Source organism: Nomascus leucogenys, chromosome 7b (genome assembly GCF_006542625.1).
Source record: "Nomascus leucogenys isolate Asia chromosome 7b, Asia_NLE_v1, whole genome shotgun sequence".
In the NCBI taxonomy this organism is placed as follows: Eukaryota; Metazoa; Chordata; class Mammalia; order Primates; family Hylobatidae; genus Nomascus; species Nomascus leucogenys.
Window position 1 is genome coordinate 55,439,321 of NC_044387.1, and position 15,150 is coordinate 55,454,470.

At 41.1% G+C, this 15,150-nt stretch overlaps 1 protein-coding gene across 1 annotated transcript in view; it reads right to left on the reverse strand.

The window, feature by feature from the left end:
- Nucleotides 1-15,150, reverse strand: part of TTC28 (tetratricopeptide repeat domain 28) — a 726,372-nt gene that overhangs the window by 198,362 nt on the left and 512,860 nt on the right. The window contains exon 6 of the mRNA XM_003258029.2: nucleotides 4,908-5,415. Within this exon, the coding sequence (XP_003258077.2) occupies nucleotides 4,908-5,415 (508 nt within the window). The remainder of the gene's footprint in view (nucleotides 1-4,907; nucleotides 5,416-15,150) is intronic.

Here is a 15,150-nt window from a genome sequence, read left to right on the forward strand (position 1 = left end):
TCTCATTTACAATAGCCATATGTAAAATTAAATGCCTAGGAATTAACCAAAGAAGTGAACTATCTCTATAATGAAAACTACAAAACACTCATCATGAAAGAAACTGAGGAGGACACCAAAAACTGGAAAAATATTCCACATTCATGGATTGGAAGAATCATTATTTTTAAAATGTCCATACTACCCAAAGCAATCTATAGATTCAATGCAATCCGTATCAAAATACCAATGACATTCTTCACAGAAATAGAAAAAACAATCCTAAAATTTACAGGAAACCACAAAAGACCCAGAATAGCCAAAGCTGTCCTAAGGAAAAATAAGAAAACTGGAAGAATCACATTACCTGATTTCAAATTATACTACAAAGCTATAGTAACCAAAGCAGCATGTAATGGTATAAAAACAGACACATAGACCAATGGAACAGAATAGAGAACCCAGAAACAAATCCACACACCGACAGTGAACTCATTTTTGACAAAGGTGCCAAGAACATACACTGGGAAAAGACAGTCTCTTCAATAAATGGTGCTGGGAAAACTGGATATCCATATGCAGAAGAATGAAACTAGACCCCTATCTCTTGCCATATCTAAAAATCACATCAAAATTGGTTAAAGACTTTAAATCTATGACCTCAAACTATGAAAGTACTATAAGAAAACATTGGAGAAAATCTCCAGGATATTGGTCTGGGCGAAAATTTCTTGAGCAATACCCCATGAGCACAGGCAACAAAAGCAAAAATGGACAAGTGGGATCATATCAAGTTAAAAAGTTTTTGAACAGCAAAGGATACCGTCAACAAAGTGAAGAGACAACCCACAGAATGGGAGAAAATATTTGCAAACTACCCCTCTGACAAGGGATTAATAACCAGAATATATAAGGAACTCAAACAACTCTACAGGAAAAAAATCTAATAATCTGATTTAAAAATGGGCAAAAGATTTGAATAGACATTTCTCAAAAGAAGACACATAAATGGCAAACAGGCATAAGATCTGATCACCACAGAAACGCAAACCAAAACTACAATGAGATATCATCTCACTCCAGCTAAAGTGGCTTATATCCAAAGGACAGGCAATAACAAATGCTGGCAAGGATGTGGAGAAAAGGGAACCCTAGCACACTGTTGATGGGAATGTAAATTAGTACAACCACTATGGAGAACAGTTTGGAGGTTAATTAAAAAAAAATCTAAAAATAGAGCTACTGGCCGGGCGTGGTGGCTATGCCTGTAATCCCAGCACTCTGGGAGGCCGAGGCAGGCGGATCACGAGGTCAGGAGTTCGATACCAGCCTGGCCAATATGGTGAAACCCCATCTCTACTAAAAAATACAAAAATTAGCTGGGCGTGGTGGCATGAGCCTGTAGTCTCAGCTACCCAGGAGGCTAAGGCAGGAAAATCGCTTGAACCCAGGAGGCAGAGGTTGCAGTGAGCTGAGATCATGCCACTGCATTCCAGCCTGGGTGACAAAGTGAGACTCTGTCTCAAAAAAAAAAAAAAAAATAGAGCTACCATATGATTCAGCAATCCCACTGCTTGGTATATACCCACAAGAAAGGAAATCAGTATGTCGAAGAGATATCTCTATTTCCATTTTTTGCAGCATTGTTCACAATAGCTAAGCTTTGGAAGCAATGTAAGTGTCCATCAACGGATGAACAGATGAAGAAAATGTGGTGCATATACACAATGGAGTACTATTCAGCCATAGAAAAAGAATGAGATCCTGTCATTTGCAACAATATTGATGGTCGTTATGTCAAGTGAAATAAGCCAAGCACAGTCAGACAAACATTGCATGTTCTCACTTATTTGTGGGATCTAAAAATCAAAACAATTGAGTCATGGACATAAATAATAGAAGGATGGTTACCAGAGGCTGGGAAGGGTAGTGGGGGCACTGCAGGGAGAGGTGGGAATGGCTAATGGGTACCAAAAGATAGAAAGGATGAAGAAGACCTACTATTTGATAGCACAACAGGATAACTATAGTCAATGGAAACTTAATTGTACATTTGAAAATAACTAAAAAGTGTAATTGGATTGTTTGTAACACAAAGAATAAATGCTTGTGGGATGGATACCCCATTCTCCATGATATGATTATTTCACATTGCATGCCTGTATCAAAATATCTCATGTACCCCACAAATATATATACCTACTATGTACCCACAGAAATTTTTTTTAAAAGGTTGGGGGTAAAAACGATAAAAGGACATATACAAAGAAATAACAGAAAAGAATCAAGGAACAAAATATGACAATTCCCACATTTAACAAGTGGCAATACAATGGAAAGGAGCCATTAAAATAATGTAGGATATCTGAATAATGAGATAGAGGGAAGCCTAGGAGAGGAGGCAGAGTAAAAAAGGCAGCTTCAGAAAAGTATGTATGTTACAATCCAAGATTTGAAAAGGGAACACAATCTATACACACATGTATATATTTACATATATGATTGCACTGACATGTGTTTATGTATATAGTAAAAAAAGGTCTGGAAAGATTATAACCAAATTATTAACAGTAGTTGACTCTGAGGAGTGGGACAAGGGACGATATTAATATGAGGGGGTGAGCCTCCTTTTTCTATTTTATACATTTTTATGTAGTAAGAATTTTTTACAAAACTAAGTGCCACTTTTGTAACTTTAAAAAATTGTTTATTTTTTGAAGGGAGCATGAAAAGCCAATGCAGAAGATACAGAAGGAGCAGCCAGGAAGAAAATCAGGACAGTGGTGTTTCACAGAAACCTAGAGAGAAGAGAATTTCACAGAAAAATTAGCAGAGCATGTCAACTACTGATACTGATTAGAGAAATTTAGAAATGTCAAAAATCTTTCAACTCAGCCATGAGGAGATCACTGCTGATTTTCTGTCAGAGAAAAACCCCAAATATTTTTATATTAAACACTTCATGAGTCAAAGAGAAATCACAAATCAACTCAGAAGATTTTAAAAACTCAATGAAAGTGAACATAATACACAAAAAATTGTGGGATGCAGGTCAAGCAGTGTTTAGAGAAAATTTTGTATCTGTAAATGCTTGTATTATAAAAAACAAAGAATCACCAAGTGCAGTGGCTCATGCCTATCATCCCAACACTCTGGAGGCCAAGGTGGGAGGATCGTTTGAGGCCAGGAGTTCGAGACTAGCCTGAGGAACATAACAAGGCCTTACTGCAACAACAAAACAACAAATGAAAATTAGCTGGGCATGGGGGCTGACGCCCACCATGGGCAGGTTGCTTGAGCCCAAGAGTTTCAGACCAGCTTGGGCAACATAGTGAGACCATGATTCTACAAAGAAAGACAGAAATTAGCTGGTCGAGGTGGCATGCACTGCACCTATGGTTCTAGCTACTCAGGAGGCTGAGGTGGGAGGATCACTTTTGCCCAGGAGTTTGAGGCTGCAGTGAGCCATGATGGCACCACTGTACTCTGGCCAAGGTAACAGATGGAGAACCTGTCTCAAGAAAGAAAGAAAAGGAAGGAAAGGAGAGGAGAAGAGAAGAGAGGAGAGAGGGGAGGGGAGGGTAGGGGAGGGGAGGGGAGGGGAGGGGAAAGACGAAAGGAAAGAGGAAAGGAAAGAGGACAGGAAAAAGGACAGGACAGGAAAGGAAGAAGGAAGGGAGGAATTGAGGGAAGGAGGGAGGGAGGGAGGGAGGGGAAGGAAGAAAGTTAAGAAGGAAGAAAGAGGAAGGAAAGAAGGGAGGGAGGGAAGGAAGGTGGCTAAGTTTTACACTCTGCTGCTACTCATATCTGATAAGCATAGCAATAAGGTCACCTTCTCTTTGTCCTCTCCTCGTCCTGAATCCCTATGGGCAAAGAACAAACTATGTGGTTCCAGGCACAGGGATAAGCTTAGCTCATACTTCCAAACACACCTTCCATTCATTATGTACCCATATCTGTTTGAATACAGGGATAAAATAATATCTTCTAAAAAATTGCCAGTTACCAATTACTTGTCTCTTACCACTATATATAAATTCCCCCAAATTATAAATGTTTTAATTGTAACCAAGTACTATCAAAACAGTGAATGTAAATCTATCATCTTTACATAGATCTTTCGCAAAAATAATTTTGCATTTACATTAAAACTATCAATATTATTCTTTGGATACACATAATTTTGAGGAAAAAATGCATTTCCTGTAGGGTTAATTCACCAAGTAAAGAAATCCCTGTAAGCAAAAATCTTTTCACGTTCTCATCTATTGATGACTGCTTAGCAGCTTCTCTTTCATTTAAAACAAACATAGCCTGTATCATCATTTCATGCCTCTTCTCTCTAATTAGATAAATCTGGTTGCTCTTCTCTCTCTACACATTAAAAGGTTGGGATGTTTTGTTTTTCCAGTATTTCAGAATTCTAATCCTTACAGCACTATGATGACAGGAAGAATTGTGTGATTTAGAGAAGGCAGGCTCCAAGGAAATATATCTAAAGAAAAAGGCCAGGCACGGTGGCTTATGCCTGTAATTGTAGCACTTTGGAAGGCCGAGGTGGGAGGATTGCTTAACCCCAGGAGTTCGAGACCAGCCTGGGCAACATAAGAAGACGCCTGTCTCTACAAAAAAATGTAAAAAATAGCCAGGTGTAGTGGCGTGTGCCTGTCATCTCAGCTACTCGGGAGGCTGAGGTGGGAAGATCACTGCAGTGAGGTGTGGTTGTGCCACACCATCCTTGGCCTGTGTACTCCATCCTCAGTGACAGACGAAGACCCTGTCTCAGAAAAGGAAAAGAAAAGAGCACACACAATAAGGATATTCTTTTAAATATAAACACACAGATTCCTATAAAAGATAGTGATCTATTCCAGCTATTTCCAGCTCATGACTTTGACCTGGGCTCTTACAAGCAACCCTGTTCTTACCCAGATTGGAGGATGCTCGCCCCTCTGCAGCCCGGTCCTTGAGATCCTCAGCAATGCCCAGCTGTTGCTCATGGTATTGTTTAGCTCTCTCCAAATCCTGCATGCACCTGGCAGCATGGCCTAGTCCAGCATAGGCCCGCATCTCAATAGCCTTCTCCATCAACTCCTGTGCCAGCTCCAGAACATAGTTGTGGTAAGACATGGCCTTGTCAAAGTTCCTCCGGTAGTGATAAGCACTGCCCAGGTTGCTATAGGCCCGGGCCTCTTCTCGCTTGTTCCCCAGGTCCTTGGCTATCTTCAGATGCTGCTCATGGCACTGCACAGCATTCTCAAAGTCACCCATGGCAATATACACAGCTCCCATGTTGCCAAGTTCTCGGGCTTCAGAAAGTTCATCTTTGGATTGCTTGGCAAGAAGAACACACTGTTTGTGACTGGCTAGTGCATTGGGGTAGTCTCCAATGGCTGTGTACACGTGGCCCAGACTGCTCAAGGCTGATGAAGCGGCCTGGAGAGAAAAGGATAAAGTGGAGAAATGAAAACACATCAAAATGATTTTGTATGTTTTGGCAGATAAAATTTTACAGGTTGCAAGATGGCCAAATAGGAACAGCTTCAGTCTACAGCTCCCAGCATGAGCGATGCAGAAGACGGGTGATTTCTGCATTTCCAACTGAGGTACCGGGTTCATCTCACTGGGGAGTGCCGGACAGTGGGTGCAGGACAGTGGGTGCAGCGCACCATGTGTGAGCCAAAGCAGGGCGAGGCATCGCCTCACCCAGTAAGTGCAAGGGGTCAGGGAATTCTCTTTCCTAGTCAAAGAAAGGGGTGACAGACAGCACCTGGAAAATCGGGTCACTCCCACCATAATACTACGCTTTTCCAATTGGCTTAACAAACTGCACACCAAGAGATTATATCCCACACCTGGCTCGGAGGGTCCTATGCCCACAGAGCCTCGCTCATTGCTAGCACAGCAGTCTGAGATGAAACTGCAAAGCAGAAGCGAGGCTGGGGGAGGGGTGCCCGCCATTGCCAAGGCTTGAGTAGGCAAACAAAGCAGCCGGGAAGCTCGAACTGGGTGGAGCCCACCATACCTAAAGGAGGCCTGCCTGCCTCTGTAGGCTCCACCTCTGGGGGCAGGGCACAGACAAACAAAAGGCAGCAGTAACCTCTGCAGACTTAAATGTCCCCGTCTGACAGATTTGAAGAGAGTAGTGGTTCTCCCAGCACACAGCTGGAGATTTGAGAACAGGCAGACTGCCTCTTCAAGTGGGTCCCTGACCCCCAAGTAGCCTAACTGGGAGGCACCCCCAAGTAGAGGAGGACTGACACCTCACACGACGGGGTAATCCTCTGAGACAAAACTTCCAGAGGAACAATCAGGCAGCAACATTTGCTGTTCACCAATAACCGCTGTTCTGCAGCCTCAGCTGCTGATACCCAGGCAAACAGGGTCCGGAGTGGACCTCCAGCAAACTCCAACAGACCTGCACTGAGGGTCCTGACTGTTAGAAGGAAAACTAACAAACAGAAAGGACATCCACACCAAAAACCCATCTGTACGTCACCATCATCAAAGACCAAAGGCAGATAAAACCACCAAGATGGGGAAAAAACAGAGCAGAAAAACAGGAAACTCTGAAAATCAGAGTGCATCTCCTCCTCCAATGGAACACAGCTCCTCTCCAGCAACGGAACAAAGCCGGACAGAGAATGACTTTGACGAGTTGAGAGAAGAAGGCTTCAGAAGATCAAACTACTCCAAGCTAAAAGAGAAAGTTCGAACCCATGGCAAAGAAGTTAAAAACCTTGAAAAAATTGGACGAATGGCTAACTAGAATAAACAATGAAGAGAAGTCCTTAAAGGACCTGATGGAGCTGAAAACCAAGGCACAAGAACTATGTGAGAAATGCACAAGCCTCAGTGGCCAATGCAATCAACTGGAAGAAAGGGTATCCGCTATGGAAGACAAAATGAATGAAATGAAGTGAGAAGAGAAGTTTAGAGAAAAAAGAATAAAAAGAAATGAACAAAGCCTCCAAGAAATACGGGACTATGTGAAAAGACCAAATCTACATCTGATTGGTGTACCTGAAAGTGACGGGGAGAATGGAACCAAGTTGGAAAACACTCTGCAGGATATTATCCAGGAGAACTTACCCAATCTAGCAAGGCAGGCCAACATTCAGATTCAGGAAATACAGAGAACACCACAAAGATACTCCTTGAGAAGAGCAACTCCAAGACACATAATTGTGAGATTCACCAAAGTTGAAATGAAGGAAAAAATGTTAAGGGCAGCCAGAGAGAAAGGTCGGTTATCCACAAAGGGAAGCCCATCAGACTAACAGCTGATCTCTCAGCAGAAACTCTACAAGCCAGAACAGAGTGGGGGCCAATATTCAACATTCTGAAAGAAAAGAATTTTCAACCCAGAATTTCATATCCAGCCAAACTAAGCTTCATAAGTGAAGGAGAAATAAAATACTTTACAGACAAGCAAACGCTGAGTGATTTTGTCACCACCAGGCCTGCCCTAAAAGAGCTCCTGAAGGAAGTATTAAACATGGAAAGGAACAACCAGTAACAGCCACTGCAAAAACATGCCAAATTGTAAAGACTATCGAGGCTAGGAAGAAACTGCATCAACTAACGAGCAAAATAACCAGCTAACATCATAATGACAGGATCAAATACACACATAATAATATTAACCTTAAATGTAAATGGGCTAAATGCTCCAATTAAAAGACACAAACTGGCAAACTGGATAAAGAGTCAAGATCCATCAGTGTGCTGTATTCAGGAAACCCATATCACGTGCAGAGACACACATAGGCTCAAAATAAACAGATGGAGGAAGATCTACCAAGCAAATGGAAAACAAAAAAAGGGAGGGGTTGCAATCCTAGTCTCACATAAAACAGACTTTAAACCAACAAAGATCAAAAGAGACAAAGAAGGCCATTACCTAATGGTAAAGGGATCAATTCAACAAGAAGAGCTAACTATCCTAAATATATATGCACCCAATACAGGAGCACCCAGATTCATAAAGCAAGTCCTTAGTGGCCTACAAAGAGACTTAGACTCCCACTCAATAAAAATGGGAGACTTTAACACCCCACTGTCAACATTAGACAGATCAACAAGACAGAAAGTTAACAAGGATATCCAGGAATTGAACTCAGCTCTGCACCAAGCAGACCTAATAGACATCTACAGAACTCTCCACCCCAAATCAACAGAATATACATTCTTTTCAAGACCACACCACACCTATTCCAAAATTGACCACATAATTGGAAGTAAAGCACTCCTCAGCAAATGTAAAAGAACAGAAATTATAACAAACTGTCTCTCAGACCACAGTGCAATCAAACTAGAACTCAAGATTAAGAAACTCACTCAAAACCGCTCAACTACATGGAAACTGAACAACCTACTCCTGAATGACTACTGGGTACCTAACAAAACGAAGGCAGAAATAAAGATGTTCTTTGAAACCAACGAGAACAAAGACACAAGATACCAGAATCTCTGGGACGCATTCAAAGCAGTGTGAAGAGGAAAATTTATAGCACTTATGCCCACAAGAGAAAGCAGGAAAGATCTAAAATTGATACCCTATCATCACAATTAAAAGAACTGGCGAGGCAAGAGCAAACACATTCAAAAGCTAGCAGAAGGCAAGAAATAACTAAGATCAGAGCAGAACTGAAGGAAATAGAGACACAAAAAACCCTTCAAAAAATCAATGAATCCAGGAGCTGGTTTTCTGAAAAGATCAACAAAATTGATGGACTGCTAGCAAGACTAATAAAGGAGAAAAGAGAGAAGAATAAAATAGATGCAATAAAAAGCGACAAAGGGGATATCACCACCGATCCCACAGAAATACAAACTACCATCAGAGAATACTACAAACACCCCTATGCAAATAAACTAGAAAATCTAGAAGAAATGGATAAATTCCTCAACACATACACCCTCCCAAGACTAAACCAGGAAGAAGATGAATCCCTGAATAGACCAATCACAGGTTCTGAAATTGAGGCGATAACTAATAGCCTACCAACCAGAAAAAGTCCAGGACCAGACAGATTCACAGCCGAATTCTACCAGAGGTACAAAGAGGAGCTGATACCATTCCTTCTGAAACTATTCCAATCAATAGAAAAAGAGGCAATACTCCCTAACTCATTTTATGAGGCCAGCATTATCCTGATACCAAAGCCTGGCAGAGACACAACAAAAAAAAAGAATTTTAGACCAATATCCCTGATGAACATTGATGCAAAAATCCTCAATAAAATACTGGCAAACCGAATCCAGCAGCACATCAAAAAGCTTATCCACCACGATCAAGTGGGCTTCATCCCTGGGATGCAAGGCTGGTTCAACATACACAAATCAATAAGCGTAATCCAGCATATAAACAGAACCAAAGACAAAAACCACATGATTATCTCAATAGATGCAGAAAAGGCCTTTGACAAAATTCAACAACCCTTCATGCTAAAAACTCTCAATAAATTAGGTATTGATGGGACGTATCTCAAAATCATAAGAGCTATCTATGACAAACCCACAGCCAATATCATACTGAATGGACAAAAACTGGAAGCATTCCCTTTGAAAACTGGCACAAGACAGGGATGCCCTCCCTCACCACTCCTATTCAACATAGTGTTGGAAGTTCTGGCCAGGGCAATCAAGCAGGAGAAGGAAATAAAGGGTATTCAATTAGGAATAGAGGAAGTAAAATTGCCCCTGTTTGCAGATGACATGATTGTATATTTAGACAACCCCATTGTCTCAGCCCAAAATCTCCTTAAGCTGATAAGCAACTTCGGCAAAGTCTCAGGATACAAAATCAATGTGCAAAAATCACAAGCATTCTTATACACCAATAAGAGACAGAGAGCCAAATCATGAGGGAACTCCCATTCACAATTGCTTCAAAGAGAATAAAATACCTATGAATACAACTTACAAGGGATGTGAAGGACCTCTTCAAGGAGAACTATAAACCACTGCTCAACGAAATAAAAGAGGATACAAACAAATGGAAGAACATTCCATGCTCATGGGTAGGAAGATCAATATCATGAAAATGGCCATACTGCCCAAGGTAATTTATAGATTCAATGCCATCCCCATCAAGCTACCAATGACTTTCTTCACAGAATTGGAAAAAACTACTTTAAAGTTCATATGGAACCAAAAAAGAGCCCGCATTGCCAAGTCAATCCTAAGCCAAAAGAACAAAGCTGGAGGCATCACACTACCTGACTTCAAACTATACTACAAGGCTACAGTAACCAAAACAGCATGGTACCAGTACCAAAACAGAGACATAGACCAATGGAACAGAACAGAGCCCTCAGAAATAATGGCACACATCTGCAACTATCTGATCTTTGACAAACCTGACAAAAACAAGAAATGGGGAAAGGATTCTCTATTTAATAAATGGTGCTGGGAAAACTGGCTAGCCATATGCAGAAAGCTGAAACTGGATCCCTTCCTTACACCTTATACAAAAATTAATTCAAGATGGATTAAAGACTTACATGTTAGACCTAAAACCATAAAAACCCTAGAAGAAAACCTAGGCAATACCATTCAGGACATAGGCATGGACAAGGACTTCATGTCTAAAACACCAAAAGCAATGGCAACAAATGCCAGAATTGACAAATGGGATCTAATTAAACTAAAGAGCTTCTGCACAGCAAAAGAAATGATCATCAGAGTGAACAGGCAACCTACAGAATGGGAGAAAATTTTTGCAACCTACTCATCTGACAAAGGGCTAATATCCAGAATCTACAATGAACTCAAACAAATTTACAAGAAAAAACAAACAACCCCAACAAAAAGTGGGTGAAGGACATGAAGAGACACTTCTCAAAAGAAGACATTTATGCAGCCAGAAAACACATGAAAAAATGCTCATCATCACTGGCCATCAGAGAAATGCAAATCAAAACCACAACGAGATACCATCTCACACCAGTTAGAATGGCAATCAGTATAAAGTCAAGAAACAACAGGTGCTGGAGAGGATGTGGCGAAATAGGAACACTTTTACACTGTTAGTGGGACTGTAAACTAGTTCAACCATTGTGGAAGTTAGTGTGGCGATTCCTCAGGGATCTATAACTAGAAATACCATTTGACCCAGCAATCCCATTACTGGGTATATACCCAAAGGATTATAAATCATGCTGCTATAAAGTCACATTCACACGTATGTTTATTGCGGCACTATTCATGATAGCAAAGACTTGGAAGCAACCCAAATGTCCAACAATGATAGACTGGATTAAGAAAATGTGGCACATATACACCATGGAATACTATGCAGCCATAAAAAATGATGAGTTCATGTCCTTTGTAGGGACATGGATGAAGCTGGAAACCATTATTCTCAGCAAACTATCTCAAGGACAAAAAACCACACACCGCATGTTCTCACTCATAGGTGGGAATTGAACAATGTGAACACATGGACACAGGAAGGGGAACATCACACACCAGGGACTGTTGTGGGGTGGGAGGCTGGGGGAGGGATAGCATTAGAAGATATACCTAATGCTAAATGACGAGTTAATGGGTGCAGCACACCAACGTGGCACATGTATACATATGTAACAAACCTGCACGTTGTGCATATGTACCCTAAAACTTAAATTATAATAATAATAAAATAAAATAAAATAAAAGGAAAAAAAAGAACCTGATTAAATTTGGGAATTTTAAAATAAAAACAGGAAGCACATCGTACTCTAAAAAAAAAAAAAAATTTTTACAGGTTGCTTGTAATAACCAATCCAATTGCTAATGGTACTTCTATCAGTTTTCCACAGACCTACGCAGAATTGATAAAGAACACATCCAAACAGCAAGTTCCTAATAAAAAAAATGGTACTTCAATCATTCACTTTCTATACCTCATCTCCTAGAAACAAGTTGTATTACATATAGCCTTCATTTTAAAGACTTATTGACATTTCTAATATTATGATATTACATCTCTGTTAATACCTGTTAACCTCTGTCGTATAAGAAAATGTATAAGAAAATCGAAATTAGGCCGGGCGCGGTGGCTCACGCCTGTAATCCTAGCACTTTGGGAGGCTGAGGCGGGCGGATCACGAGGTCAGGAGGTCGAGGCCATCCTGGCTAACACGGTGAAACCCGTCTCTATAAAAAATACAAAAAAAATTTAGCTGGGCATGGTGGCAGGCACCTGTAGTCCCAGCTACTTGGGAGGCTGAGGTAGGAGAATGGCGTGAACCCAGGAGGCAGAGCTTGCAGTGAGCCAAGATCGCGCCACTGCACTCTAGCCTGGGTGACAGAGCGAGACTCCGTCTCAAAAAGAAAAAAACAAAATCGAAATTAATTACTACATATAACAGACCATAGGAAATTCACAGGAGAAATCCAGGCTTGGCTTTTTGCACTCCTGGGAATATCTCTCTTCTTGTCTTCTTCCATGGTAAATGGATGTCTTAATGGTAAGAGAGAAGTTTACCATGATGACTGATGATTTTGTGACCCAAGGCTCACTGGAGAGGGTCCTCCTCTCTTATCTTTGTTCCTTCAATGTAACTTCATCAGTGTTGGTTACTCTGGAGGGCTTAGATTTGGATGAGTCTCAGAGGAAAAAAAATGGGTGGGTTACAACCTGTACTGTACTCTGAGTGGGGTGGTCTCCATTAAGCCTCACCACCCCTTCTCAGGCTCACGCTGGCTCTGCAAGCATTTCTTTTCCTGCCTAGAAGCGCTTCTAACCCCAGCCTCTCTGTGCAGAGAGATGCCATCTTCCTAGTCCTCTCACATTGCTTGCCACTCATTCTTTTTTTTTTTTTTTTCTTATTTTGGCCAAGGAAAAGCATGCAAACCCTTTTTGTCTTAAAGGTTTTAATGAAACTGACTCTATGCTGGTGTACTGAACCACAAAAGAACAACAAACTTACAGGAGATGTTACATGGTTTCTAGAATCTTAACAAATACTTGCAGTCTTATATTCTAGTCTTTGGTTTCTAATTTATTTGCAGATATAAAAGGGAAGTTTTGCTGGGATTTTTCTGCCCTTCTTTTTATCCTAAAAGTTGGAAGCTTGCCTACCCTTTCTTTCCTTCATTACCTGCCTATGGCTAGAGCCATGTGGCTGCCTTTCGGTCATGATGCTCCCTCTTACTAAGTGAGCATATGATCCTGCCAGAACAAAGGGTGTACTCTGTTACATATAGGCAAGTAATTTTTCTAAGGGCCTCCTGGCTAGGGAATAACAATGAGGGGATGCTGTCCCTCCTGGAGTAAGGGCATTTCTTTACGAAATGTGTTCTATGTCCATCCACTTCGGAACACTTTTATTAATACTTTATAGATATGAGTGATTTTCTACCCTATTTTCTTTGCCTACAAAATAGCAGTTCTTGATCAAAATGACTGAGGAAACTTTTTTTAATGGTGCTTGCAAATGGCATATTCGCAAAAAAAAAAGCCCCATATTGTTTTAAGTTGCTTTTATCATTTCACAGATGTTCTAACAAAAGACTTAGAAAATAGAGAGGAAATAAATACTTAGAAATTTACTTTTCTGTTTCTTTTTTTCTGAGTAGTGGAGAGCAGAAACAATTCCACGCAAGTCACAATGCTGCAGCAGTGTGCTTCTGGCAGAAGCAGCAATGAAGTCAACAAAGAGCATGTCACTTGGATGTGCACTGGCCTCAGGTTCCTACTTTGTGAGCCTCTTTGGGGCTGATATTAGCCTTGTACATGTCAGCACATTGTACAAGGAACTTTCTACTGCTTCCACCTCCACCCATACCCTACCCCCCAAATCTTTTTTTCCTCCTTTGCTGCAGGCCTAGAGACTCAGCCTCTTTCCTCTACTTCATAGTTGGCCCTCCCCACCTTATTCTTTGTGGGTTCTTCTCCACCACCTGGCTAGGGAGGACACAACCCACTCCCACCCAGAAATCTTTGTTACCCTCAAAGCAAAACATGCAGGCTCTTTGACTATGGAGCTAGTGTAGCTTAGAATCAGATACACTTTGTTCAGAACTGCACTGTCCTTTACTAGCTCACAGAGCTTTAGCAACTTAACTTCTCTGAGCCTTGGTTTTCCAGACATTTTTAGGCCCAAGCAGCAAGCCAGGAACAGAGTATTTTCAAACCCAGCCATGAGCCCCTGTCAAATATGTAAACCATAAATAATTCACTAGAAAATTCCAAATAGTAGATCTGGTTGGAGGCAATGAGCCTTTGAACACTGCATGGGATGGATTTATAAGTCTCAGGGCAGGCATAACACCCCAGGTGTCGCTGTTCTCAGGAACTTCTGGTTTATGGCAACTCCAAATGATAGCCCTGGGATCTTCTGCTTCTGGTTCTTCATTTCTCTAAATGCCAGGGAGACATAGGAGCTGCTTACTAAAGCTCTCTGAACATAAGGAAGGGAATATTTGGGCATTTCCCCTCTGGGGTGTGGGAGAAAGAGGGAAAGACTATTACAATGGCTCTTTCCTAGCATCCTCCAGTTACCAGGCAGTGCTGTCAGGCTGGGACTCTTCGTGACGGGTGTCCTGGAAGTCAGTATCTCTAGAAAAGATGTAATTTATGAAGCACACATCATTGCCTCTGAAACTAGAGAGGCAGCTTGCTATAGTATAAGAATGGAATAGGATTTAGTATCAGAGGCCCTGGCTATGTAACACTAACAAGTATTTTACTTCTTCACTCCTGTTTTCTTTATTTGTAAAATGTTGCTAATGACAATATTGTACATACTTCACAGGGCTGAGATGGCATCAGATGAAGCAGTGCATGTGAGTGCCTTCAGTAAACTATAAAGTGCTCTGTGAATGCATCACTAAGGTGTGGATGGATGTTTTATGATTGCAAGATGGCTGGGCTGAGTTCTGTTACCAAGCAGAAGCTAGTAATGGCAACCAAAAACATCAATCATTATGACCAAACATCTATATTCCTGTCAGTTGCTACAGGAAATAAAGTCCAGTGTTTTACAGCCCCTGGGCAAATAACATGTGATGATACTTATCAGCTAAGTGAATTACAAATTAATCATTTGTCTTTGTTCCTGTTCCTGTAGAATAAGCTTAGATCTGAAACATGGTTTCAGGCTGTTAATGAGAATCTGAAGACCCACTATCTATGGGGAATCACAGGCCCCACCTCAAGCAGATGCTGCATTTGCCACT